Below are 27,861 nucleotides of genomic sequence, written 5' to 3'. Positions count from 1 at the left end.
TTGGTTCTGCTGTAACTATAACCATGGAGTGGGCTCAGTCCCAGCAGCAGCCACTGCCTGAGAAACTTGCTGTTCATTTCAGCAAGTGCAGCTCCTGACAAGAGACTGAGCTGGAAGCAAAAGGACAGGACAGAAAATCCCCTTTATCCTGCCCCAAACCAGGACAAAACCATTTCTAGATCCTGAGCAGTCTTGGTTTGAGTTGCAGAAAGAAAACTTGGTTTTTTTCTTAGTTTTTTGAAGAAAGGATACAAATTACTAGCTAGGGCTGCAGGACCTGGCAGGACCTGGGCTTCCATTTGGGAATCCCATGGACAAAGAATTCTGCTTTGCTCAGCAGCACTCACATGTGCTCCTTTTTCTGCACCAGCAGTGAGCACAACACAACTATTTTTGATCCTCTGACTTCTCAAAGCACTTACTATGCTAATAATTTATTTAATTCTTTCCTATTCTCCTTCTGATCCTGGCTTTAAAAAAAACCTAAAACCACCTGGGTATTTTTACAGACTTATTCAGAGTGATGCTGTAATACTGAATATCATTTCTATCAGCAACAAAAACAGTCAATCCTGCCAATTATTTTTTTTTTTCCTCTCCACTCTCCCTCTCCCACTCCAAGAGGAGGCCCTGGTCTTTCTGTGTCATGATGTCAAGCAGGTTTGTGCTGAAGCTGGGGGTTCTCACTCACTTGCTGGTGCCAGGCAGAGAGGATTAATTGTGGTTACCTAAGAGACCAAAAGTGTCAATGGGGAGAATGTTTGGGTAGCAGCACCTCCTGGCTGGCAGTGGCACTTAAATGTATCCAGTGCAGGCATAAAGGAACACAAAATACAAGCTTGCTAATAGATTTCTGTTAACTTTGAAATTTTACAGCATTATAGATGATTTCAGTGCATTATTTGACAACTACTATTGGAGAAAATAATTTGATATTGGGATTAAAACCTCCTTCGTCGCTGATGATTTTGGCTCAAGAATTTGTCACTCTTCTTGCTTCCCATTTTCACAAATGTACTTTTTTGGTCTATTCAGAACTAATTTTGGGTTTTTGGGGGGCTTTTTTTGGTTTTTTTTTTGCTGTTGGGTCTCCAAGATCCTTTCAGTGCCTCAGCACTGTTGCCATAAAAATCTCTTCCTTCCGAACTGCTTTGGATCGCTAAGAGCTGGAAGTGGCTTTGTTAATTTTGCATCCAGGCTGCCCACGTAACAGGGGTAACATCTCCAAGTGTGTTTCATGACACTTTTTCCTTTGTTTTTTTTCCCCCTGATGCACTAGGAAGGGTTCTGGAAGCAGAGACAACTCAGAGCCCTCTGGCCAAGCCGTATCCACACGGGGCAGCTCCGAAGGAGCAGGTACCAACCAAAAAGCCACGCTTGGTGGTGAAGTCCTGCCAGGCTCTCAGCCTGCATGGGAGTGTTTAATCATCTGCTCAGCTGTTATTTCACTCTGCTGAATGCTCTATCTCCTGGTGCTTATTTTTAAATAAAATCTGGCAGAAGCAAAAAAAAACCCAAGACACTGAGCCAAGCTGCGGGGAGTTCCAGCTCACGTTTTGCAGCGTCTCTTCGTGTCTCCCTTATCCCTCAAAAAAAAGAGAAGAAAACCAAGCAAAGAAAAAGCCTTACTTAATCTGTGACGCCTGTATTCAGTTTTTATAGTGCTTCTGCTCCCCAAATTCTTGGTAGGTGTTTGAGTTCACTGCACACAGAGTGAAGGTTGGGGTGGTGAAGTTGACTCGCGTGCGCTGAAGCGCTCTTGTGGCAGCTTGGCTTTTCCCAGGGCTGCCTTGTGGGTGAAGTGTAACCCCTTCTGACACAGCCTTTCTTTTCATGCACAACTGCTTTAGAACAATCACACACCCAGACCAAAGAGAAGAAAAGACCAAGCTTGCAAACATCTTGCTGAAAACAGTGGCAAGAAGCAATTGTTGAGAGGCAGACTCTGCGGGTTTTGGTTTTCGGGGTTTTTTTTTTTTTTTTTTTTGGGTGCTGCTGAAGTTGGGATGGATTTTCCCCCTTTTTCGTGGTTGCAATTTCCATTTCTGGACATTTTCTCCACTCCTCAGGGGTGTTGCCACTTTTAAATACAAAATGTCTCAGCTGTTTTCCCATCTGTGTTGCAGTGGGGCTTCAGAAACACGAAGGGGAGAGGACTAAGCTGGATATAGAAAAGAGGCTTTGTTAAGAAATGTCTTAGCACTGTTTGTGTGTGGCACAGGCATAAAAAGAATATATTTAGAGATGTCTGTAAATCTAGATTTATCCTCCTCCCTCTTTTTCATTAGTTATTGTTTAGAATTCCTCTTAGAGGAGGTAATGGATTTGCTTAAATCTGCCCTAAGGAAGTGCTGCTTGTTGAGTGTAATTATTCTGTCCAAAGGAAAAAAGAAAAAGAGATTGAGATAAAAACATATTTTTCTATATTGCTCTTTTCTCAGAAGAGGCTGAGGAAGTCTGAATTATGAGTTAGGTTTCTTTCAAAAGCTCAAGTAATGTCAGCTCAGAACAACATTAATCACAGAATTCCACTCTTTCCTAGCAGCAATTCAGTGAATTTCTCCTAGTTTAGATGCTTAGGAAAAAAAGATATTCAAGGTAAATAATAAATTAATTTCTCTGAATTCTCCTTTGCAGCATTAGTAATATCAGCCCTGCCTCCTCTTTGCACATCCAAGACTGGGGAAAATCCCACGTAGGATGCACTGTGTTCTCTTATCTCACCTTGGCACATCTGCAATTTCCAGTCAATTAACATATTGAGTGAGAGCAATCATTTCATTCACATGACTCATTCCTGGCTGGTTTTTTTAATTGGATTGACTGAGCTGGAGACAAAGGGAAACGTTGATTGCTCAACCATGATCTCCAGACAGGGTGATTTGGATTTGTTGTACCCAAGTTTGACTCCTCAAGGTCAGCTTTTTATTTTTTCGTTTTTTAAAAAATTTATTTTATTCAGTATTTTGATGAGGGTGAGCTGCCAAAGGAGGTCAGATCTTGCTGTTTCTGAGAGTTTCATCCCATTCTCTTTTTAATCAGCATGCTTTCAGCCTTTAGTTCTGATTACTAAGGAGGTGCTCTGACTCTTTTAATTGCTGTTAAAAGGGCAACAGAAACAAAATTAGGAGGTCTGATTCCTCTGGCTTTGAAGCAACAGCCACTCCTAAAGTGTCAGAATTGGATGTTGCAGTACATGTGTGAGGAAATCAGTCCCTTTAAAAAACAAAATAAAATTTTTAAAAAGCAAAAAACAACCAAAAAAAAAAAAAAAACAAACCCGTTTGCTTTTAATTTTAATAAATTAAAGGAAATTGCCTCGATTTGCATTTGAAAATTCTGACTAGCAGTGCATTCATTAATGGTTATGACTCCTTCACAGGGTTTCAGAGCTGCTTTGGGATGTTGGGCACTGGTGGCAGAACAGCTGCAGACCCAACTTGTGAGGAGAAACAACTCTTTAATGGGTGTTGACTGGAGCTCTGCCAAAATCCCAGCAAACACTGAACCTCCATCTCATTTCTGCTTCCCAAAATTCTCTATCCAAGTGGATTCCAGCAAGGTGCCTTTTGTTGTGGTCTCTGCAGCATTCCTTGACTGTCAGATGTCTTGTCCTGGCAGCTCAGAAACACAAAATACAATAAATTCTGGGGGTGCTGCACTTTTGCACGTTGATTCCTAAAGATCCCTGAGTATCATTATGATTATTTTCAATTAATTTTTAAAACTTCAGCCCTGGAAGGGTATTACATGCAACTTTAATTGGTCTCAGGACAAAGCAGCTCTGACTGTTTTTCTTTCTTAGATTTCAAGTGCTCCCAGTGGATTTTCTGCTGGAAACTTCTGCTTTTCAGGAAATCTGTGGTTGCAGTCACTGGATCTGGGATGCCCCTGGGGTCAAATGTGGGCAACCAACCCCAGAGGTGTTTGGAGAGGTTTGCTCAGTGCTGCAACACGAAGCAGGTCAGAATACACAAAAATAAACATCATAAATAGATGGATAAGAATAAATACACCAATACAGAAAGATGTTTGCTCTCTCCCTTAAAACAACTTCTTTCTAGGCTTGAAATCAGTATGATTAAGTAAGTATTATAGTTAAAAATATTACATTTAATAATTAATGCTGGATTTTAATGAGATAAAGGAACTGAGTTAACCTGCAAGATTGGTCCACACCTCTCAGGCATGTTCTGTGTGATCTTGGTCAACCAGTCACACACTTTGAATTTGATTTTTCTTTTACATTATTCATCTGAACAAGCAGTGCTCTCCAGCTTCACCCTTCTATTCTCTTTTTTCTTGACAGAGAATTCCTCTGTCCCCAAGAAAGGTCAATGCAGAGTAGAGGATCTCTTCCCAACCTGTAGGCAGGTTTGCTTTCCCCATGAGCTGAGCCCACTCCAGCTTCAAAATTCAATGGAGGAGCATAAATACACAGTTTAAAAATGTAAAGAAGAATCTTTTTATACAAATTTTAGTTATTTATGCATTTTAGTTATCTGGAGAGCTGTGTTATTCATGTTTTCCATTGGCAGTTTGCATTCTTATTAATACAGATACATATTAATTTGTGGTTTGTTTATATATTTTTGTTCTTATTGAAAGACTTTCTGAACTCATTCTAATATTTAATTTAATTTAGGTTCCAATACCTGTTTTGCTCAAAACAAGGAACACCAGTGCCTATTTCTCATTTTCACCTTGAAAGGGTTGAAGTATGAACCCAAACCCAATAAGCCATATCCTAAACTGATAAGAGTATCAAAACTGATATCAAGCAATATCAAAACTGATGAGCTGGGTCTTTTTCCAGGGTGCAGAGGACTGGTAGCTCAGAGTTACAGTGCTGGGACCAGGCTGTGCTACTCCTTATGTTTGAAATCTGGGCTTTTTCTTTCTAAAAATACCTCATTGTGCAGCTCTAGGGGCTCAGCTTCAAGATATCAAAATATTTTCATCTCTGGTCCTGAAGGAGTTATCTCAGAGAGAACTAAGAGGAGCTGTAAGTAGAAATAAGGCAGGAATAACTCTTTTTATTCTATTTGAGTGTATTTATTTATTTGGGAATAGCTGAGGGTGGATTTGCAGCTGTGCTCAGCCAAGTTTTTCATAGCTCCCTGGACAGAGACTCCACAACCTCTCTTGGCAACTTGTTCCCCTCTTTAGTCACCTTCCCAGTGTCCCAGCATTCTGTATTTTACACTGTGAAATTTCCTCACTTGATGTGATAATCCTCAGGCCAAATTATTTTTCAAACATTTGCTGCTTTTTTAAAACCAAATCATGTAAGTGATGATTATTGTTGCCTTCACACTGTAACTTGAAAAAGGAAACCTCTGGACTAATCAACAGAGTAATAACATCTGTGGAGAGCAAGGAATATTTTATAAATATCTTTGCTGAAATAGCTCTTTGTTTCTCCTCCCCTAGGTTGTGTACTTTTGCTTTAAGCTATGGTTTGGCTGTTATTTGCATCTTTACAAAATTTCATTAATCTCTTTCATATGACTTCATCTCCTTTGATTTCACAGTGGGGTGATGACTTATTCAGAACCATTATTGGAACAAATAAAATCACTACATAGCCCTATTTATTTTATTTTTTTTTTTCTGTATGGCATTATGTGACTGCATTGTGCTGGATAAAAAAAAAAAAAAAAGATTTGTAAGAAGAAAGTAAAATAAATGAAAAGGAGGGGAAGGGTGCCAGGAATGAGGGTCTGTTGGAGCTTGTCTTTGGAGGGGGAGGGAGGAGGAGTGCAGGTAGCTGTGCCAAAGAAGAGGAAGAAAGGATAAAATTGCAGTTTCAGAAATCCATAAAGGACATTAACAAAGCTGCTGAAGTGAAATGGCAGTGCTGGCAGAATAAACCTCAGCTGGAAATTCAGCAATTACTTTATGAGCTGAGAGGGGGAGCCCATGAATTCAGGATAAAGCTGAGCAGGGTTTTGGGCTGTTCCTGACTGCAGCAGTGGAAGCCTTGGTTTGACCAAGGGTGTTCCTTTTGTTTTGTCTTCTTAATGTTCTTCATTCAGCAAGTGGGAGTTTATTAATAGGGATATTTTCTGAGCTTGGGTCATAGGAAACTTGCTAAATTTTGTCTTGCAAGAATTTAATGAATTCTAGAAAGAATATCTACTGCCAAAATGAGTATTAAGGCAGCAGAGATGTTAGTCCATGTGTATTTTTAGTAGCAGGGCTGACAGAAATCAGATTATCTGATTCATTAGCAGGTTTTCTTTTTCCTGCTTTATTGTTTAATTCTCAATGTCCTTAGGAAAAAAAAAATGCAATTTTTTTCTGAATGGCAACAGGGAGCTTTCAGCCTCTCTGGCCACAGGACAAATCTGCCAAATGCAACCTACTGCAGCCACCCCTCAGAATCTCTGGTTTAAAAGATTTGCCAGAAATTCAGGTGGGCTTCTCTTTAATCTTCTCCTTGTCAGCATTTGCTGACAAAATTGTGTTTCAGCTGTGAGTTTATTGACCCATTTCAGCCCCTGCCAAAGCCATTACAGTGCAGTAACACCCCCTGGTTCCACAAAAGGGGGGAGGACAACTCTGTGATGTTTTTCTTGGTGAGCCTGGGCATTTAAGTCAGGGAAATGATAGCAGATTGGGTTTGGTTCATCCTCTGTGTCCAACACCTCTGGGTGAGTTGTGCCTTTACTTGAAATGATGCTTTATCATTTTAATTGGTGCATTAGTCACAGGTCTAAGGGGAAAAAAGAGTTTATGGGTCCTTGGAGCTGTTCTGTCAGGCAGCCAGAGGTGAGGATTGGGGAGGGGGACTGAACTGGTCCAAAGTGAGGGGTATTTTAGGAATTGTAATGGGATTTATCCCAATGGCAAGAGGAGGGTAAAGCTGTGCTGAAGAAGATGACTTGTGGGGAGTTATTTGCTTTTTTTCTTTGCAGAGAACAGCTCACTTCAGCACAAACACATCTGCAGAAAAGGAAAGAGATGTCCAGCTCTCCTGGGAAGTCCACTCAAGTAGATTTGGCTTTTCCCATGCTTAATGCCCAGAATTAGTGCTGAGAGAGTCCTGATACCACTTCCCCATAATGGTACCCAGAAGGGGCAATGGGCACAAGTTGCTCCTGGGGAGATCCCCATTGGACACAAGAGGAAAGTTTTTCACTCTGAGGACAGCCAGACACTGGAATGGGGAAGGGGTGGATTCCTCTACTTTGGGAAGTTTGAAGTCTCAGCTCTGTGGGGTGCTGGGACATCTGAGATCAACAATAATATGGGAAAGGTTGGAGCAGATGAGCCTTGAGGTCCCTTCCAACCTGAGATTCTGGGATTCTGGGACTGAAACAGAAGGGTGGTGCTTGGGCAATCTCTGTAATTACAAACCACATCTAGGCACTTAAAAAATTAGCTGCTGTGATTGAATGCTGCCTTCCAGATACAACCACAAGCTACCAGACACCCTGATAACTCCACTGAGGTTCAGCTTTCCCTCTGACAAGCAGGGGGTGTGTTCTCCCAGGAGCAGTCTCCTGAAGCTGTCCCAGGATGGTTGCAAGACACCTGAAGCTGGAGGCTCCTGCATTCCCAGCCCAGGAAGGCAGGAGCAGTTAACATCAGAATTCCTGATGGGAGCTGATTGCTGACACTGTGACTGCAGGGCCCCAAGGGCAGGCACGTTGGAGGAAGTCATTAAACTCCAGTCATGAGTCAGGACCTTTCCAGTTGTCCTCTGGGATCTCTTTTCAAGAAGGAGATAGATGAGGAAACCCTGCAGCATAACCTTGTCAGAGGCAACTCTCTGCTGTCTTTTATTCTTTATTCAAGCTGTTTTTTCCCAGTAGATGATCAGACTCTGGTGTGTTCCCCTGGCACAGTGCAGAAAAGGTATGACTGCTGGTGAAAAAGAGTTCACTTCTGGTGAAAAAGAGTTCAGGTGATGGTTTCAGTCTGAAAAAGATTGAGATGAGATCTGAGAGGCAGAAGTCCTTTGCTGTGAGAGTGGTCAGACCCTGTCCTGTCCGGCCCAAGGAAGCTGTGGCTGCCCCATCCCTGGCAGTGTCTCAGCCCAGGTTGGATGGGGCTTGGAGCACCCTGGGCTGGGGGAGGGGTCCCTGACCATGCAGGGGGTTGGAACTGGAGGAGCTTTAAGGTCCCTTCCAACCCAAACCTTTCTGGGATTCTGTGATTTTCTGTGGACCAACTAATTTCTTTCCCAAATTCTTACTTCTCGTATATTTCTTCCCCATAAGATGCCAGAGAAGCTCCAGTGGAATTATTCTAAAATACCACTAATTGTATTTTAAATGTTCTGTCCTGGCAGTTTTCATAAGGGTGTGTTTTGTAGGCACTTAAATTCTTGGAAAAAAAATATATTGCAGCTGAGTTTGGCATGGTGAGAGGGATCTGCAGTGCCTGGGCTAACACTTAAGTTCTGTGGTGAATGAATAAGTCTCCTCCAGAACAGGCTGTATCCCACTACGATGATAATTTTATCACCTTTTATTGTTACAGTGTCTTATTTATTTATTTTAAACTTGGGTTAGGTTTCCACACCACCTGTTACTGGCCCAGCTCTTGCCTGGGCTGATCACTTTGCTTTCATTTCCATGCCTGGGCTTACAGCAACTCAGTGGTTATTAAGTAAGCCTGGAAAATGGTTAATAATGCTTTTTCATAATTGTTTTGACAATTTAATTGTTTTAATGTGAGCCAAGGAGGCAATGCACAGTGCTGTCAGGTTCCTGCAGCTGAGGAGAGCACAACCAAGAGTGAAACCCAAAGATCATCCTGAGAACACATCCATGGTCTGAATTCTATTTGTTTATTCTGCATGGAATATTCTGGATATCTCATGTGGCTCCTGGAGCCAGAAAAGTTTCCTTTTGTTTCTTTTAGCCAGTGGGAATTCTCCTGATCCTGTTGAGTCTGCTTCTCATGGACTGGAGCTACTCTGAAGCTCCTGTAGTGGGTGTTGGCTTTGTCAGTAGCTCTCAAACAAGGGCTGAGCCAGGTGACCTTTTTTCAGGTGCCTTTAATGCCGTGGATTTTCTAATTGGAGAAGAGTAAAACAGCCAAGCTGCAAGATTTTAATAACCTGGAAACATATTTTTATTACCCAGTGCCAAATGCTGCCACGTTTTCCTGGGCAGCCAGCAGTGGGAGCATCATGTCCAGAGTCTCAGAGCACTGAGAGAGATGGAGGTGGTTCTGAAACTGAGGCAGGGGGATCAGATTCCCTTTGGTCTTTCCTCCAGTTCTCCCATTTTCAACAGCAGGATGGGTTAATTTGAATTTCATTGCTTCTGATCCTCAGGGAAATCTCCAGTGATTGGAGTTATTGTGGAGCTGAGCCCCAGAGGAGGGGGACAGGTGCTGTGTTTGTGCTTTCACTTCACACGTGCAGCAAGCTCATTAATTTGCCATTTCATAGGTTTGAGGGGGAAGAGGCCACTAAAAAAGCCCCAGTGATTGATCGTTCAGGGGCAGGAGGGGAAAGCATTCAGAAATTAGTTATATCAGCATCTGAAATGAACAGTGTGCCTACAGAGGAGTGGTGCTTTTCCCCAGAGGGATGCTGAAATTGATGTTTTTAACCCCATTTTCTTGAACACCTGCCACTGTTGTGTTTCAGGCAGGGAAACAATGCATTCACACCGAAATCTCTCCTCAGATCCAAGGAGGGAAGAACCCTCCTCTCTCTTTGATGAGCTCTACCCACCCAGCTGCTACACCAACAACCCAGCAGATGGGAGGGGGGGGGAAAAAAAAAGGGGTTCCAGAAATCCCTCTATCACATATGCAATCTTTGGACCTGGCAGAACTCGTTCCTTGGTCCTCACTGGGTGAAACCTCAGTGCCAGGGCTGCTGCTGAGACGTGTCTGAACAGAGTGGAGCACAGATCCCAAACCCCTGTGGCAACATCTCCTTGCCTCTGGTTTTCTTTAGGACAAGAGGTGGTGGGTTCAAGTTGCACCAGGGGAGGTTCAGATTGGATTGCCAGGAAGCTGAAGAGGAGGCAGCAGTGTGCCCAGGTGGCCAAGAAGGCCAATGGCATCCTGGGCTGTGTCAGGAAGAGCGTGGCCAGCAGGTCCAGGGAAGGGATTCTGCCCCTGTGCTCAGCCCTGGTGAGGCCACAGCTTGAGTCCTGTGTCCAGTTCTGGGCCCCTCAGCTCAGGAAGGAGATTGAGGTGCTGGAGCAGGTCCAGAGAAGAGCAAGGAGGCTGGGAAGGGATCCAGCACAAGTGCTGTGAGGAAGGGCTGAGGGAGCTGGGGGTGTTGAGGCTGGAGAAGAGGAGGCTCAGGGGAGACCTCATCACTCTCTCCAACTCCCTGAAAGGAGGTTGGAGCCAGGGGGGGGTTGGGCTCTTTTCCCAGGCAACTCTCAGCAAGACAAGAGGGCACAAGAGGTCTCAAGTTGTGCCAGGGGAGGTTTAGGTTGGACATTAGAAAGAATTTCTTTCTGGAGAGGGTGATCAGCCATTGGAATGGCTGCCCAGGGAAGGGGTGGATTCTCCATCCCTGGAGATATTTCAAAAGAGCCTGGATGTGGCACTCAGTGCCATGGGCTGGGAACCACGGGGGGAGTGGATAAAGGGTTGGACTTGATGATCTCTGAGGTCCCTTCCAACCCAGCCAGTTCTAGGATTCTATGATTCTAAGTTTCTTCAGTGAAAGAGTGGGGAAGCATTGGAACAGGTTGCCTGGGGGGGTGGTGGAGTCACCATCCCTGAGGGTGTTCAAAAAATGGGGAGATGGGGTGTGCTTTGGGGGATGATTTAGTGGTTATGGTGGTGTAGGACTGATGGTTGGACTCTGATCTTGAAGGTTCTTTCCACCCATGGTGATTTTGTGACTGGTGATAGCTGAAAAGCCTCTGGAGGCCCAGAGCTCCAGCAAGAGCTTCAGTTTAGGGTCTCAGCTCCATGAAATCTGAAAATCCCTCAGGTGTCTGCAGGAAACCTGTCAGGGCCTCACACAGTTCCCCTCACTCTGCCCTGAAGAAGCTGTTTCCCAAGAACCACACTGACTGAGCCTCCTTCCCACCTTTACTAAATTGCCAAGTTCTCATCCTCCTGGAGTGCAGGAGCCCCTCTGGCATCTCCAGGAGGGTGGTTAGGTTTGAAGGAAAATGGGAGAATCACCACCAGGATTGTCTTTCCTCTAGGAGAGGTTCTCACCCTGAGGGATATCACCCTCCTGCTCCCTCTTTCCATGACTCTGCCCTCATGGAAAAGCAGCTCCTGATGTCCAGAGCAGCCCAGCCTGGAGCTTTTCTCTGGAAGGAAAGGGATTTTCCCAGGTTTTCAATGCCCAGAGGAGCTCTGCAGTGTCTCTGGATTTAAGAAATACTTGACAGTGAGGGGAGGGCTGAGGCTGACAGGCATGAGGAGGGGTCTGCCAAGAGGGAAACAGAAGAAATGACTGAATTAAATTCCTTTGTAGGTCCTCACACTTATTGTTTCTGCTGCTATCCTGGAGCAGCCCTAAACTGTGGTGGTAAAAGGGTTGTTTTTTTTCCCCCCTCATTGGCTGCAGCTGTGGTGGAACTGGGTCTTTAATATTAAAAGAATCCCTTTGCTGATGGGATTCAGGCTTCTCCATCTGTGCCAAAAAAAGTAATAATATTTGAGAGCTGTTATTTTAGAGCTGAAACAGTGCTTGCCCTCTATTTTTAGGTGCACGTTGGGACTTTCACAACCTGGATTACTTGCAGAACAAAAATGAAAGTTGACATTAATGCTCAGAGAGGATTAATTTCAGGGGAAATGACTGTAATACATCATCTGCAGTTAACACTGAAGTCCTGAAACACTCAGCTAAGTTGAGCTGGGTGGCTCTGCAGTTGCAGAGGGTATTTTGTGAGCAAGTTCCTCTTCAGACTCCTGCTTGGAAAGCTGAAAATTGAATATTCCTTCAGTGTTTAAACCGTTGTGGGGAGGGCCTGAGGGTGTCCCACATCTCTAGATGAAGCATTTTTGCTCCATGAAAATTCTTTGAGTACATCAGCAATTGCTGCAGCCCCAAAAATGTAACAAAAAATCCTTCAGCACACCTGGCTGAAATAATTGTAAATCTTTGATTGCAGCTTCAAAAGCTCCTTGCATTGTAATTTTACAAAAGAAGAGGAAATTCTGCATAGTGGTTTTTACTTCTTGTTTACTACAGTGTTTGTTCTGTGTAGTTACATGGAGCTCAGCAGCTGTGAAGGGTTTTGTAGAAAAACAAGGTGTGAAAATACATGTTAAATTCTTAGTTACTGCATTTTGGTTTCTTTTCTTCCTTTCAATGGCATCAACAGCTCAGCTTTCTGAAATAAGCTTTGGTTTTTGTAGCCAACAGTACCAGTGGGGTAAGTTTATTCATTTTGTTGTTGTTCTCATAAAAGAACTGCCACGTTTTCATTCCAAACTTTTTCCTGGAGAGAGATTTTCTCTGAAAAAAAAATACAGTTTTAAAAGAAAAGCTTGTCTTTGTGTTCTTACCATCTATCAGCTTCCAAACTGCATGTTCCACCAAGCTTCAATTTTAGTACTTTTAAACGTTTTTCACTCCAAGTGTAAATATTTCTGTATTCTATTAGAATGAATAATAAATACATCTGGCTTTAGAATCATAGAATGGGTTGGGTTGGAAGGGACCTTTAAAGCTCATCCAGTCCAACCCCCTGCAGTCAGCAGAGACACTTTTAGCTGGATCAGGTTGCTCAGATCCCCACCAAACCTGACCTTAATGTCTCCAGGAATGGGGTCTCCACCTGCTCTCTGGGCAACCTATTCCAGTGTTTCACCCTCCTCAGAGGAAAGAGCTTTTTTCCAGTGTCCTCACTTTTGAGGAGGGATGTAGACTCAGTGCTCAAAGGAGTTGTTTTGTTGTTTTTTTTGTATATTCTGATTTTTTTAAACATAAATCAAGTGACCTTAAAACGTGGCATGGGCAGCACCTGGGACTCAAGTGTCCCATTTGTCAGTGACTCAGTCTGCACATTTTTCTTCATTTCTGTGACACCCAAAATCTGGGGGGCTTCTCTCTTGCCTAAATTTGCAAAAGGCTTTCAGCAAAGAACCAAACAAAGCTGAGCTAAGGGGCTGGAGAAGAGGAGGAAATTTTAATCCCTGCAGACCTGGGATCTTCTCCAGCATCCAAGACCCAGGGATGTGTTCCCTGCAGCATCCTCTCTCTCCAGAAAAGCAAACAAGGAGTGGGGATCTTGTCCAGTTTTCCCTGTCACCTTCACAGATGTCACAGGGTCTGGAATTTAGCCAAGTGTTTTGTGTCCTCTTTCAGTCATTCAGCTGAGAGGAGGGGAAAAAAATTGAGGTGTTTATTGTTTTAGAAGGGCTGAGAGCATTGCAGCAGCAGCTCTGTGTCAAAAGTGCTGCCCCAGAAAATCATTGAGGTTTCATCTGTTGGAGTTGGATTCTTCTGGTGGAAGAGTTTGGGTCCTGCACTGTGAATTTCTTGTGAAAAGGAAAAGCAACTGAGTTGGTAGTGCTGGAATTGCTGGTGGTGTTGGTGGGGTTGATCCACACTTCCCTTGGCAATCCCATTTACCTGGATTTGCTGAGCAGGAGGCATAAATAGCAATAGAGAAGCTGAGCTTGGGCAGCTGAGGGCATATAAAAAATGGATTTAAAATGGCAGAAGTGCCACTGAAACAGTTCCAATGTTATGCTCACTGAGATTGGGGATTTACTGTGAATTTACCCCTCTTTCTAGAAAGAGCAGTGCTGGGGGTGGGTGGTGGAGCAGATCCCATGAGCAGGTTTTTGGAAAATGGTTTGCATGTGTGAAGTTTGGATATTCCAGGTCAACTCAGTAATTCCATGTATTGTCAATAATCTGAATCATGGGAAAGTTGTAAATTCTTTTTTTTTATTTTTTTTACTCCTATGTAGGCAGTCTGCACTGCATAGCAAGAGTGAAAATCTCCTGGATTTATGTTCTGAGGATGGACATAAGTGAGATTTTTGTGGGGTTTTACTGCTCTGAAAAACTCTGCAGCCTTTTCTCTGTCCTCATGAAGGGAAACAGCAGCATTTGGGGCTTTGGGAGTTACGTGGGGGCCACGTTCTGGGAAATGGGCTTGGAGGCTTTGGAGGTTTAAACACCTGCTGTTTGCTGTTTTATAAGCCTGGGGTAGTCATTTCAAGTTTGTTTTTTCCTCTGTTAATGATTATATCCATGGATTCTGAGACATGGATCCTCTGCCTAAAGCAGGGGCAGTCACTACAGAATTAGTCACCTCAGCCTCCTGCCTTCTGCAAAGGAGCTGGTTTCCAAGAGATGGGTGTAAAATGGTGTTTAGTAACCTCCTTTGCCAAAGAGCAGCCTGTTCTTCCTTTCACCTGAAGGAATTTGTTTTATAGATTCATTTTTATTATTGCTTGGAATTATTTGTAACACCCGGCATGGGTATCTTGAGCCAGAAGTTTTGATATCAAATGATTTCATACAATATCTTTGTGGAAATAATGTCATTTTCTGTGTGCAGTAGGGATTTATATGTTCAGTATGGGCAGCAGTACCCACCACACCACCTGGTTTCTCTTGGCTCTACCACAGAGCAGTCTGATTCTCTCAAAAATTAAAGTTGTGCTGTAGGACAGTGAGCAGCTGGGAGCTTCAGTGCTAAAACTCTTGTTTTTATTAACACAAGACTCAAAATTAAATTCCCTTCAGGCCAGGAGTTGTGCCAGAGGAGACCTGGCCCAGCAGACAAGCATTGTGTGTAAATACAAAAATTTACCTGACTGTAACCTTTGTTAAGAAACACTGAATTTCACCATTTATCCCACTTGCTGCCACATTTGCACGAAGTAATTAGGTTAATTTTCAAGAGCTTAATTTTGTTGGATAATATTTTTATTAGGTAATTGCTAAGATATTTTTTTTTTACTAGAATCTCACAGATTCTCTACAAAAGCACCCAAAAAGCACTCTTTTTGCATGGCTAAATGGATACAAGGCTAAGAAGGTCCACAGTGTCATCAAAGATCTTCAACATCTGTGGTTTTCTTGGGGTAGAGAGTGATGGGAAGCTTGATAAGGAAAAAACTGATGTTGGGAGAGTCTTGATCCCACTTCATACACAGAAAACCACTTAAGAAATAAGATAATAATGTTTATTTTGTTTCTACATTAAACTGAAAGGTGGGTGTGCAGTTATGGAACACCAACATAGAGGGTCCTGAGTTTGGGTCATGTCACACAGTTTTGCTGTGTAATTTTGGTCAAGACACTTGAATTCCCCTCATTTTTCATCTACAACAGTAATAATTTTTTTTTTTAATGCTTAATAATTAGAACAATGACTGCTGTACTGTTCTGGTCCCTGCAGAAGCTGTGCTGCTCCTCAGCACTATAAGGTTGAAGGCCATGAGGGGTGAGTCTGCTTCTGGCAAATCCCCTGGAGACAGGGAATTCAGGTTTTCAGTTTGGGGATGGAAAAGTGGCTCTTGATGTTGGTTTAGGAGGTTGTGTACAAATTTCTACATTAACACAGGTTTGTAGGAGCAGAGGGAAGCTCTGACTGTCACCATCAACATCTCTTGAAGCTGGTGACACTCGACCCTAAAAGATGCTCATCCCCACAATTTTTGTTTGAAAGCAAAGTCTTGTTTCTCTAAGGACTTCATGGCTGACATGGCTTATTTCTTTCCTATTTCTTAACTTGAATTTTTTTGCCCCCTTTTTCACTCTTTATGCTCTTCATATTATGTAGTAATTATTTTTTTTAACATTTCTGAGTCTTTATAGGCCTGACAAGCTTCAGGCTGTTCCCTGCCATCCTGCTCTCTACTCCTCTGCATCCCAGGAAGATGAATTCAAATGGAATTCTCAGAATCATACAAAGCATTTCAGTCTCACCCTTACCTTACAGAGAGATGTTCCCCTGGCTTGGAACAGCTTCTTGGATATCTCCTCCTGCTCTAATCAGGCTGATGGTATCCAGGTCACTTTCTTAAGAAGAGTTTTTATCAGCTGCATCAGCATCAGGCTCAAAGCTGTTGGTGCAGATAGAATCAGAGAGTCATGGAATCATAGAATGATTTGGGTGGGAAGGGAGCTCTAAAGCTCCCCCAGTCCAACCCCTGCAGTATCAGGGACACCCTCACCCAGATCAGGGTGCTCAGAGCCTCCTCAAGCCTCACCTTGAACATCTCCAGGGATGAGGCCTCAACCCCCTCCCTGGGCACCCTGTGCCATTGTTCCACTGCCCTCATGGGACACAACTTGTTCCTCACATCCAATCTAAAGCTGCTCTTCTCTAATTTAAACCCATTGCCCCTCATCCTATCCCTCCAGGCCCTTGCACACAGTCCCTCTCCCCCCTTCCTGTAGCCCCTTCAGACACTGGAAGGTCACTCTTAGGTCTCCCCAGAGCCTTCTCTTCTCCAGGCTGAACACCCCCAGCTCCCTCAGCCTGGCTTCCCAGGAGAGGTGTTCCAGCCCCCTGAGCATTTCTATGCCCCCTCTGGACCCTCTCCATCAGCTCCATGTCCTTCCTGGGTTGAAGCTGGATGCAGAACTCCAGGTGAGGTCTGACCAGAGCAGAGCAAATCCTCCTTGTTGGAAAGAGACCAAAATTCATGAGCATCTCCCCACAATTAGACAGCCCCAAATCTTCCTGCCTTACTAATCCTTCAGGATCCTCTGTGATCCTGTTTTATTTCTGTAGGGATCAAGGAGGGTCCCTCCTCTGGACCCTCTCCATCAGCTCCATGTCCTTCCTGTGCTGAGGGCTCCAGAGCTGGATGCAGAACTCCAGGTGAGGTCTCAGCAGAGCAGAGCAGAGCAAATCCTCCTTGTTGGAAAGAGACCAAAATTCATGAGCATCTCCCCACAATTAAACAGCCCCAAATCTTCCTGCCCTACTAATCCTTCAGGATCCTCTGTGATCCTGTTTTATTTCTGTAGGGATCAAGAGAATTTAACAGAAGATCAATCACATTTCCACTTGTTCAAACACCTTCCCCAGCCCTGGCATTACAGATCCTGAAGCCATGCTAGTGGTGGCCCTGTGCTGCCCCTGTGTCACGACATGGGGCTGTCACCAACAGCTTCCCCTTGCTTCTCAAGTTCCTTTTCTGCCTCAGGTCTCCTGCTTTTGGCCATTTTTCTCTCGGGCAGAAGACCCTTCTGCTCTGGTTAAAGTCCTGTCAGTCCTTACCAAGGAGTCCCCCAGGATCTCCTGCCCTCCCATCTGCTCTGCCTTCTGCTCTTGCCCTCACACCTCCCCTCCTTCCATCTCATCTGCTGATCATTCCTGTTCTCTTTTGGTCCCTTTCTGCTTTCATTCTCTTCATTTTCTTCTTCCAGGACCCCCCCACCTCTCCTTTATCACACCACCTCTGTTCAGAGCCCTCATCTCATTGCAGTAAACATTTTCAGGGGTTTCCCAGACCCTTTTCTTCAGACTTGCCCTTTTTGTGGTCATTTCCTCTGTCTCCCCTGGTTGCTGACTGTCACCCTCATTCTGCTTTCCTCGCCAGCTGTCCCTCAGGGATGAAAAGCAGGGAACCTCTTCCTCCATCCCATGTCACTTAGTGGCCAGTGGACATCTTGAGATCTGGAGCAGGGTCACAGTGTCACACAGATGCTCACAGGGGACTTAGATCAGAATAAGTTAATTCCTCTCCAGCTCCTGTAGTAGACTTGGTTTGTCTTTTTCAGATTTGTGCCTTAATTTCTTGTGCCCTTGAAGGTTCAGTGTTTGAGCTGGGTTATCAGTTCAAGAGAGGGCCTGTTTGTTTCAGAACTGCCTTACAGACCTTCCTGGACATGGTATCTTTGTGTCTTCTCTGCATCTTTTCCAAAGTAATCCTCACAGTGTTTGTAAAAACAGACACAGGGAGCCTTTCCCAATCCAACTGATCCCTTTGGATGGTGGGGGGGAGGTAGAGGTTTTGCCAAGTGGGTAAGAACCCAGCAGTTGGACCTTCCCAATGCCTTGAGTCCTTGAGGGAGGGAAACTGGGGGAACCACTCTTCTCTGAATAAAGGATCATTGTTGCAGCATCCCCTGAGGAATTTCATTGGGATCTTTCCCAGGAGCAGCTATAGCACCTGTTTCTATATAGGTTAATGCCATCACTGGAGTGAGTCTTTATAATTTGTAGACTAGAAGCTGCTTCACAATTATTCAGAGCACAGACAAAAGACCAGAAATACAAATAAAGGCCAAGACCTCACAGCAGTTGAAGCTTTTGTTTTGCCCAACAGTGAGCTCTACAACACACTTGGTCAGCTCTCCAGAGCCACCAGACAAAGGAACTTTGTTGGTGTTTACTTTGGCTGAAGGCAAAACCCATTCATTTAAATGGAGTAGTGAATTATGCTGGTTTGTATCACTTATTTTTCTTTTCTCTCTCTCTCTCTCTAGGTCACTCAGATGAGTCGTCCAGATCTGATTCTTTTTCTCATGAAATATCTCATGGCTCTGGTTGTTGGGATTCCCTCTGTCTTCTGGGTTGGAAGCAAAAAGACCTGTTTTGAGTGGGCCAGCTTCTTCCATGGGCGTAGGAAAAAAGAGTGAGTCCTGATACCCCACTGCTCCAGTGGTTGAATTCCAGCAAATCCTCTCCTCTTTCCTTGCAGTCCTGGTAGAGTATTAATTAGTTTGTCCTGAAGGCAAAGCTGGGAACAGAGAGGAGCAGCTTGCTTAGAAATCTCTTGCTAATCAAAATGAAACAAGAACAAGCCCAGCAGCAGCTCAAAAAAACCCCCTGAAGAATTGACACTGCTTTTTTAATAATTATTCTTTGGTCCCAGAATCAAATTAATGTCACTCTGTCTGTTTTCAAGATATTTTTTAGCAGAAGTTGGGTTTCAACTGAATGCTGCAGCTTCTCTGCTGCTTACTGCCAGGTGGAACTTGAAGTTTTTAGTTGTAAACCTGCTTATCAATCAACTTCAGAGGCTTACATTGAAATTAAACATAAGTTCTTTTTCACCAGGATTGCAATTAAAGCAATTGTCTCTGCTTTTAATTGCCCTTCCACATCAGTGCCAAAGCCCAGCTTGATAAAATGACAATAAGTGTCTTATAGCTTCTGGAAGGTTGAAATTAATTTAGAGTCATAAAGAGGCGTGGCATAAATTTAGATACAATCTATAAGGTTTTGTAATAGCTCTGAATAACCGTTTCCATAATTGGAAATATTGTCTTTGAAGTGGTTGTTTCAACATAGATCCACAAAAACAGGAAGCCTTTAAGTGGCCACTCCATGACTTTGACTTTTCCATCCTGAGCAGAGCTGGCTTTTGACTGAGGTTAAAGTAAAATCACCTTTAGGAAAGTTGGAGTCATTTTTTCTTTATTCAAAAAGATAAACTCCTAAGATAATGCTCAGGGTTAGCAACAACTGAACCTGATTTTAGTACTTGTGCAAACATCTGGACAGGATTGACAGGGAGGTGGCACACACCAGTCTGGGGGGCAGAGGACAAGCACAGAGGGAGTGAGGGCTGAGGAAGCTGTGGCCTTATCTGGGATCTGCTATCTCCAGGAGAGCTGGGTGGTTCCTCAGGAATCATCCATCCTCTCTCCTGGTGCTCCCAGGCAGCTCAGCAGCTCCCAGGCAGAGCAGGGCCTGGCTGGAGCCAGATCCCTTTGCTGGCCCCACACAACACCCAGCAGAGCTGAGACAAAGCTCCCTCCTTAGGCAGCCTGTGAGCCTCTGGGAGCAGAAAAATGAAGAGGAGGAGCTCACCAGGCAGAGGAAACTGAACATGGAAGAATAGTAGAGAGAATGGGAGGGGAGGAAAAGGCCTCCCCACCAGAAAAAAAAAAAAAAAAACTGAGAGAAAAGGAATGTTGAGGATGTGATAGCACCTTCTTTCATCAGGCTGTGGTAGAGCAGCCAATGTGTGTCCCTCTGCCAGCCCTTCCCAGCAAGGAATTTCAGCAAATGGGGAAGCTGTGGGATTCTTACTGCTGATCCAAGGGCTACAGGCCAGTTGGTTCTGCACTATAAAATATGTTGTATTTCCTCTGGTGTTCTGCTCCTTCCTGCTGCCAGTGTGAATCCAGGCTTTGGATGTTCAAGTGAGTGAGGAAGCAGCTTCCCTGAGAGGCAGTTCCCTGGGGACCTGAGCTTGCTGAGTCACAGCACTGTCCCAAGGAATTCCTTGTGGCAATATTCACAAACTGAGTCCATCAGCCAATACACTGCAATTATTCCACATGTCTAGGCTGGAGGAGCAGATACTGGGAGGAGGCAGGATGTGAACTTTCCTAAAATATCCAAATGTAGAGGTGCTTCAAAAATAGGCAGCTCAGGACATTATAATGTAAATAAGGACCTGATGTGCCAGGCTGTGTTATTTGCATCCCCAGCAGCATCTATCAGCACACTGAGGGAGGGGATTCTCCTCCTCTGTTCTGTTCTGTAAGACCCCCCCAAAACAGTGCTGGGTCCATCCCTGGGGTCCCCATCAGCAGAAGGACACAGAGCTGTTGGAGCCAGTGCAGAGGAGGCCCTGGAGCTGCTGGGAGGGCTGGAGCAGCTCTGCTCTGGAGCCAGGCTGAGAGAGTTGGGGGTGTTGAGGCTGGAGAAGAGAAGGCTGCAACGGGGAGACCTTAGAGCACCTTCCAGTGCCTGAAGGGGCTCCAGGAAAGCTGGGGAGGGACTTGGGACAAGGGCCTGGAGGGATGGGACCCTGCGAGGGGGAAGGGTTTGCAGCTGGGAGAGGGGAGATGGAGAGGAGATCTTGGGCAGGGAGGGAGGGAGGGAGGGAGGGAGGGAGGGAGGGAGAAATTGTTTGGTTGGACTTGGTGATCTCAGAGGTCCTTTCCAGCCATGAGCATTCTGTGATTCTCAGGTGTGGGACATGGGTTAGTGGTGGCCTGGAATAAGGTGATGTCCTGGCTGGGCTGGAGTGGGACAGGACAAGGGGGAAGGGTTTGGAGCTGGGAGAGGGGAGCTGGGGATGAGATGTGAGGGAGGAATTCCTTGGGGTGAGGGTGCTGAGCCCCTGGTTGCCCAGGTTGCCCAAGGAAGCTGTGGCTGCCCCATCCCTGGCAGTGTCTCAGCCCAGGTTGGATGGGGCTTGGAGCCCCCTGGGCTGGGGGAGGGGTCCCTGACCTTGGCAAGGGGGGTTGGAACCAAATGATCTTCAAGGTCCCTTCCAATCCAAACCAGTCTGTGATTCCAGGATTTGTCTGTTGTTTGTACAAGAGCTGCAGTGCTGTCACTTTGCTCCCTTGTGCTGTCACTGCTCACCACCCAACTCTGTCTCACCCAGAGTCGTAAACGAGAGTCGCCAAGTGCTGCAGGAGCCAGACTTTGCTCAGTCCCTGCTGAGAGATCCCAACACCCCCATCATCCGCAAGTCCAGAGGCACTTCCACCCAGGGCACCTCCACTCATGCCTCCTCCACCCAGCTGGCCATGCTGGATGACCAGAGGAGCAAGGCTGGCAGTGTCCACAGCAAAGTCAGCAGCTACCACGGCAGCCTCCACCGGTCGCGGGACGGGCGGTAGGTTTGGGGTTTTTTTTTTCCTCTTGAAAATCTCGTAGAGAATTGGACAAAACCTCTGCTTTGCCATCAGCTTGCTAAAACTGGAAGTTCTGCTGACGTTCACTTCCTCTGCTTGCAGCTCCCTGTCAGTGGATTGGGAAGGGAAAAAGATTTCATGGTGTTTTTCAGAACCTGTGCTGGTCTTTAGGAATCCCACGGCATGAACGCACTGGGTGTTGGTTCTCCTGCAGGGGCAGTGAGCTCTGCTGCATCATCTAAATGCATGGAATAACAGATTTGTCCCCAAATCAGCTTTGTATTTTTGGCTGGTTTTGTCTGCATGTCAATTGGTTGTTCTGCAAATAGTCCTAGCCCTGTTGAAGTCACCTCTAAGAAAAATCACCCACTCTAACTTAAGGTCTAGAACATAATTAATCATCAAGTATTTTACTCACCTAATTACCAATACTCCACGTAGCCCTGTAGTAAGAACTGAGCTGCGTAAGAAGAGAAGAACTGGAGAAGAGAAGGCTCTGGGGAGACCTTAGAGCACCTTCCAGTCATGAAAGGGCTGCAGGAAAGCTGGGAAGGGGCTTTTCACCAGAGAGGGCAGTGACAGGACAAGGGGTAATGGTTTTAACTGAAAGGAGGGAACTTTAGGTTAGATATCAGGAAAAAAATTATTCACCGTGAGGGTAGTGAGACACTGGAATAGGTTTCCTAGAGAGGCTGTGGCTGCCCCATCCCTGGCAGTGTCTCAGCCCAGGTTGGATGGGGCTTGGAGCACCCTGGGCTGGGGGAGGGGTCCCTGACCATGCAGGGGGTTGGAACTGGATGAGCTTTAAGGTCCCTCCCAACCCAAACCATTCTGGGATTCTATAGGAGTTGAAACAATTTGCCTGGGGCTGCATAAGCTTAATGAGGGAGCCAAACAGAAAAAGACTTTTTCCACAAAAGCAGAGGCTTTGCAGTGTGTGTGCACATGCACCCTGGGTCTGTTTACATCCTCTTCATTCCATGAGGGCACGGTCTTGAGTCCTGTGTCCAGTTCTGGGCCCCTCAGCTCAGGAAGGAGCTTGAGGTGCTGGAGCAGGTCCAGAGAAGAGCAAGGAGGCTGGGAAGGGATCCAGCACAAGTGCTGTGAGGAAGGGCTGAGGGAGCTGGGGGTGTTGAGGCTGGAGAAGAGGAGGCTCAGGGGAGACCTCATCACTCTCTCCAACTCCCTGAAAGGAGGTTGGAGCCAGGGGGGGGTTGGGCTCTTTTCCCAGGCAACTCTCAGCAAGACAAGAGGGCACAAGAGGTCTCAAGTTGTGCCAGGGGAGGTTTAGGTTGGCCATGAGAAAGAATTTCTTTCTGGAGAGGGTGATCAGGCATTGGAATGGGCTGCCCAGGGAAGGGGTGGATTCTCCATCCCTGGAGATATTTCAAAAGAGCCTGGATGTGGCACTCAGTGCCATGGGCTGGGAACCACGGGGGGAGTGGAGCAAGGGTTGGACTTGATGAGCTCTGAGGTCCCTTCCAACCCAGCCCATTCTGTGATTCTATGATTCCCATTCATGTGTCAGACACTGGAATTGTCTGCTCAGGACAGTGGTGGAGTCACCACCCCTGGAGGCATTCAAAAGGCACTTGGAGCTGGTCCTTAGGGCCATGGTTTTGTAGTGAGATTATGGAGCTGGTCAAAGCTTGGAGCGACGATCTCGGGGGTCTCTTCCAACCTAAAACATTCTGTGATTCAGCAGTCAGAACTGTCCCCCTTTCTTTCTCTAAATCCAGGTACACTCCCTGCAGCTACAGAGGGGTGGAGGACAGACTACCTCACGGCAGCATGTCACGACTGACTGACCACTCCAGGCACAGCAGCTCCCACCGCCTGAACGAGCAGTCGCGTCACAGCAGCGTCAGGGACCTCAGCACCAACCCCCTGACACACATCACACACGGGACCAGCATGAACCGCGTCATCGAGGAGGATGGCACCAGTGCTTGAGACACCCAGGAGGAGGAAGAAGAGGAGGAGGAGGAGGTGGTGAGGGGCTCGGGCAACCTCAGTGCTGGGATGGTGCTCAGTGTCCTCACGCCTCTGGTCAGGTGCTGATTTTTTCAGCAAAAAAAATCAAATTGGCTTCTCGGGGCGTTGAGCACGGTGTTCTTCTGCCCACATCAGTGCTGGGCTGCTCAGAGATCTTGAGTAGAAAAGCCTGATGGAAACCTGGCTGTAGGGAATTATTTATTGGATGACTGTAACCCTTCAGACACCATTACTGAGTTTCTTATTGTTTATTGGGAAAAAAAGATGCCCACCCCTCCTCTCTCTCCGACGGCTCTGCCTGTCAGGAGGTGATGCCTCCAGAAACTTTACAGATGGTTTTTTTCTTGCAGGCATAAGGGAACTCTTGAATGTTGAAGGAATTTCTCCGCACACCTTTCTGGTCAGATCACAAATGGGTCCTTGTTTTCCTCGAGCCCAGGGGGAGGGGACACCCCCTGAACACTGTCCCACGGGACATCCGGGCAGCTTTAGTGGTGACACTGGAAACGCGAGACGGGAATGAGCCTCTTGGAGAAGGAAAGGAAACTCCACTGAGGGTCACCAGCTCTTACCAGAGCTGCTCAGGCTCAGCTGGGGGGATGGGGTGGGAGGGGAGAGGCAGGGGAGAGCAATTTTTGTATAACTTGTATTGTCTCTTGCTTTTTTACAAAATGCTATTTAAATTTTCTACTTGTTTACAATTTCCGTAGGAAGAGATGGATTTTAAACCCGGTTACCTAGGTCCTGTTCAGCCAGTTATTTTTTAGACTGATGTACAAAAGCTGAGGTTGCCTGTTCCTGATCTATTTAAATAATAATAATGAGTAAGAGAAAAGCTGAATTTGTCACCCAAACTGGAATGTACAGCCTTTTCCTTACAAACAGAACAAATCCTGTTTACACACCCCATAGCCTGCCCGGAGAAGGCTGAGGCCAAAGCAGACAGGGGGAGTTTAATCAGGGATGGCCTCTTCCTTCCAAGTTGGACTTGATGATGGAAGTTTGGACTTGATGGTTGGCATTTGGACTTGATGGTCTTCTCCAACCTTAGTGATTCTATTCTGTGATTCCTCACTGCACCATGGCTGTTTTTTGGGAGGTTTCTCTTTGTGTGAGAAAGCCACAGCCAAATGAGCAAGTGAGGAGCAGGAATCCAGACATGGATGGGAGAAATCCAGGCAGGAGCTGCCTGCAGGTGGGGAAAGAGTGGGATGCAGCAGCCAGAAACCTGCTGCATTGCTGTCCTGAGAAGGAAGGAGACAGATGCCCACCATAAACTGTTGGCTCCTTCCCAGCTGGGAGCCTGTGGTGCTGATCGGCCTCTGCTGCAGGTTATTTACTTCCCATTCCCTACTACAGAGTCACGGTCGGGAATTCCCAGTTTGGGCTTTTCTGTGTGTGTGTAAATAATCCTTTGGGGGGTCCAGCAAGTCTTTGTTGGCACTGCAGGGAAAAGTCAAGGCATGCCTTGGATGGAGCAGTCGATCTGCTGAAGCATCTACTGCAAGATCCATTCCGCGTGAGGGAAACCCTGATTGCACTTGAACCTACCTCAGTAACTACTGCAGATCTACGCTGGGAAATCAATACCTTTTTTTTTTTTTTTTTTTCCTTTTTTTCATTGTCCTGACATAATTTCCCCTTCTTTGACCTGTTTGAGGCACATCAAAAGCCTCTGGACACGCTTGGATGGTACAACCTCAAGGAACAACGGGGCACAACCCACGGTGCGTGTCCCCGAGGCTTTCTTTGGAGCAGCTTAAAAAAAAAAAAAAAAGAGGTGGAACCCTTTAATCTTTTCAAATTCAGCTTCCAATAAATAACTCGCTGCTCCAAAAGGGATGAATGGTTTGAGGAAGACGGATCTCCAAAAGGGAGCTGAGTTTTTCCTAAAAACCCCAACAGAACTAAATCAGCTCAAATGTTTTTGTTCATCTTCTTGGCTCCGTTTCCAGTCTGTTTTTTTTTAACACTGTAGCAATGCTTTGGCTTCTTTGGAGTCAGGGAGGGGAATGATGATGGAGGTTTGAAATATATCCTGCTTGAAATGGTGTTAATTTGTGAGTTTGAGTCCCTGTATTGCTTCCAGATGGGAATATCCAGGCTGTTCCTTCCTCGTGTCTCCTGCACGCGAGGGACAGACTCCTATCACCCCAGAGAGGTGATTAAAATGTAAAACTCGAGTTCTGGCTGGGTTTTATGCTCCCCTCTGTAATCCCAAACCCTTCCTTTTATCTTCAGCACCAGAATCAACATGCCACTCTCTTTCTGCAGAGCATTCCTGCCTGGGAATTCAGAGCCCTTTACCCGTGGCTGTTTCAGGTTTCAGGTTTAAGATTCCCTGGCCAGAGCTTCTGCTCCCAAATCCTCCCTCTTGGGGGCTCTGAAGTGTGTCTTGAGTTTTAGAGCAGCCCAACCACCTCCTCTGGCAGGGGTCCTGAGCTGTGGTTTTGGGGTGCTTCCCTACCTGGCACCCTCTGCTACATGATGAGAGCTCCATCCAGGGTGCCTGATTTCTGGGGCTGGTGCCAATCTTTTAAACTCCCTCTGGAGCTCAAACCTCTGCCCAGGGTGGCAGCTCTGCTGTGCTGAAACACTTGGGGTGCTCTGGGCTTGGGCTGAGCTGATTTACCTGGAGCTGAACACACAGCCCTGGGGATTCCACCTCATCCCTCTCCTGCACATGGCTCAAGCCTGACCTTGGGAGCAGGCAGAGCAGCTGTACATAGCCCAGTTTCTCCAGCTCACAGCTCTATCCATGACTGAAGCCCCCAAAATGCTGCTTGGGGGATCAGAGCTTCCCATAAATCCCACAGCTTCTTCTTGCTGGTATTCCCGAGGAACTGAATCTCCTGTTTCATCTCAGTGCTTTCTTCTGAGACCTTTGCTGTCCCGTCCAGGCAAAGCTGACAGGAGATTCCCCTGGGTTTGTGGTTTTCCTTCTTTCTTTGTCCCTCCGTAGCTCTCGCCATTCCCTGAAATATCACAAATCAGGGATGTGGTTGTGCTGCATGGAAAAGCTGCCTCAGGACCCCCCCGCTGGACTTTGTAAAGCATCAAAAATCCAACAGCAGCAAAAAGCCACATTTAGTTTGAATTTATTTGTCTCCTTGCAAGTGTTCTCCCTTCTCTTTGTGTTTAGACCTGAATTTTGCTACGGAGGCTTTAGATAAAAACTGAAATCCAGCCACAGACAAATGGTTCCAGCAAGGAAGGGAGGCAAAACTCCTTGGGAAGGGCCCAGGGAGACCCTGAGAAGATTTGGGTGAGTTGTGGTCAGCCCTTAGAGCGACGCCCACCCTGCTGGGGAGCCCCTCAGTCAGCTCTGGGGGGCTGAGGACCCCAAAAATGATGGCCACGGGGATAGGGTGGCCCCAGCTGTACCACGAAACCAGAGTGCAGAGTGGAGACATCCCAAGGTTCACCTTGAACAGCAGAATGTTGAACTGAATGTGAAATTCCATTCCTATCCCAGTGTGTTTTGTTTATAACCAGATTAGGATTTATTTTCAGCCAGGCACAAATTTGAATTTAGGAAGTTTCACCTAAACATGAGGAGGAGCTTCTTGACTTCGAGGGTGGCAGAGCACAGGCTGCCCAGAGAGGTGATGGAGTCTCCATCTTTGGAGACTTTCCAAACCCATCTGGCCACCATCCTGTGCCAGACCCTGCCCTGGCAGGGGGGTTGGACTGGATGATTTCCAGAGGTCCCTTCCAACTCCCACCACTTTGCCATTCCATGATGGTTTTTGCCATCTGTCGGGTCCCTGCTGTGGGGAACTGGGTGCTAGCAAGGGTGCCACCACCTCCTCCCCCATCCTTCCCACATTCCCAATGTGATTCCATCCATTTCTGAGGGAGAGAAGGACAACATTTTGGTGCTGGGGAGACCTGCAGGCAGGGGGTGTGTGGGGCTGTTGGGGTGGGGTGCAGCTGACTGTAGCTGACCTGCTGTGCACTCTGCTCCTGGTAGGCTCGTTTACAAGTAGTCCAGTGTTGGTTTTGTAAGGTTTGATTTTTAGCACTTTAACTGTGAGAGTACAAACTGGTTCTGTTGTAGTAGGTGTACATTTTCTGTTTAGACCTTTAAAAGTTTTTAATAAAACGATGGAAACAAACAACCAAAGAGTCTCTTCTCACTGCACTTTCAAACCCTCTCCAGCGCACGCAGCTGTCCCTTCCCATCAAAAACACAGGTCAAAGGAGCCAAGATTTAAGTGTTAACTTGGGCAAACAGCCCTCTGAATTTGAGGGAAGGCTTTCTAGACTTTATCTTCCTCTATTCTGCATTGGTGAGGCCACACCTGGAGTATTGTGTCCAGTTCTGGGCCCCTCAGTTCAAGAAGGACAGGGAAGTGCTTGAAAGAGTCCAGCACAGAGCTACTGAG

The 27,861-nt window shown here is 46.0% G+C and overlaps 1 protein-coding gene across 2 annotated transcripts in view; it reads left to right on the top strand.

Moving 5' to 3' along the window:
* FZD3 (frizzled class receptor 3) overlaps positions 1 to 27,578 on the top strand; it is an 80,595-nt gene extending 53,017 nt beyond the window's left edge. The window contains exons 5-7 of one of the 2 annotated variants that reach the window (XM_071742242.1): positions 18,362 to 18,510; positions 21,226 to 21,459; positions 23,218 to 27,578. In XM_071742242.1, coding sequence (XP_071598343.1) covers positions 18,362 to 18,510; positions 21,226 to 21,459; positions 23,218 to 23,431 — 597 coding nt within the window. In that variant the 3' untranslated portion in view covers positions 23,432 to 27,578. The remainder of the gene's footprint in view (positions 1 to 18,361; positions 18,511 to 21,225; positions 21,460 to 23,217) is intronic. The other variant, XM_071742243.1, reaches the window with a different exon arrangement.
* Positions 27,579 to 27,861: the final 283 nt, after the last annotated feature.

This window comes from Heliangelus exortis, chromosome 3 (assembly GCF_036169615.1).
Source record: "Heliangelus exortis chromosome 3, bHelExo1.hap1, whole genome shotgun sequence".
NCBI lineage: Eukaryota > Metazoa > Chordata > Aves > Apodiformes > Trochilidae > Heliangelus > Heliangelus exortis.
The sequence above is the reverse complement of the archived record's forward strand: the minus strand, read 5'-3'. Positions and strand labels throughout refer to the sequence as shown.